This window comes from Octopus bimaculoides, chromosome 28 (genome assembly GCF_001194135.2).
Source record: "Octopus bimaculoides isolate UCB-OBI-ISO-001 chromosome 28, ASM119413v2, whole genome shotgun sequence".
Lineage (NCBI taxonomy): Eukaryota > Metazoa > Mollusca > Cephalopoda > Octopoda > Octopodidae > Octopus > Octopus bimaculoides.
In genome coordinates, this window is record NC_069008.1 from 15,404,341 (window position 1) to 15,404,897 (window position 557).

General features: G+C 35.7%; 1 protein-coding gene across 1 annotated transcript; it reads left to right on the top strand.

Moving 5' to 3' along the window:
* Positions 1-6: 6 nt before the first annotated feature.
* On the top strand, positions 7-557 carry LOC128251102 (zinc finger protein 239-like; the record flags this gene model as incomplete). Its single annotated transcript, XM_052977477.1, has 1 exon — positions 7-557. A coding segment is annotated over exon 1 (405 nt), but the record flags the coding sequence as incomplete, so codon positions are not given.

Consider the following 557-nt stretch of genomic DNA (forward strand, 5'->3'; position numbering starts at 1 on the left):
GGAGTGTCAAGAAGAGTAGCTTATGTGTTGATTAAATTTGCTAAACAAATGTAACACTGGACAGAAATACAACAGTAGAAGTGCATGTAAGGAATAAAGTATAAAAACAAAAGCAAGAAAAATATATAAACTGGGATTTGAGAGGGAAAATAATGGAAGGGAGTGAGAAAAGCATACAATTGATTTCCCCTGAACCCATGGAAAAAGAGATGATATCATATGATTGTGATATCTGTACAAAGTCCTTCCTTAAAAAAAGTGACCTACTTATGCACAAACGTATTCACAAAGGAGAGAAACTATATGATTGTGACGTTTGTGGTAAATCATTCTCTTGCAGTAGTAAGTTATCTAGACACAAACGTTCTCATACAGGAGAGAAGCCATATCATTGTGATATCTGTGGTAAATCATTCTCTTGTAGTAGTGGGCTTACTGTGCACAAACGTGTTCATACAGGAGAGAGACCATATCACTGTGATATCTGTGGTAAATCATTCTCTCAAAGTATTCACTTAGCTGGACACAAACGTATTCATACAGGAGAGAGACCATAT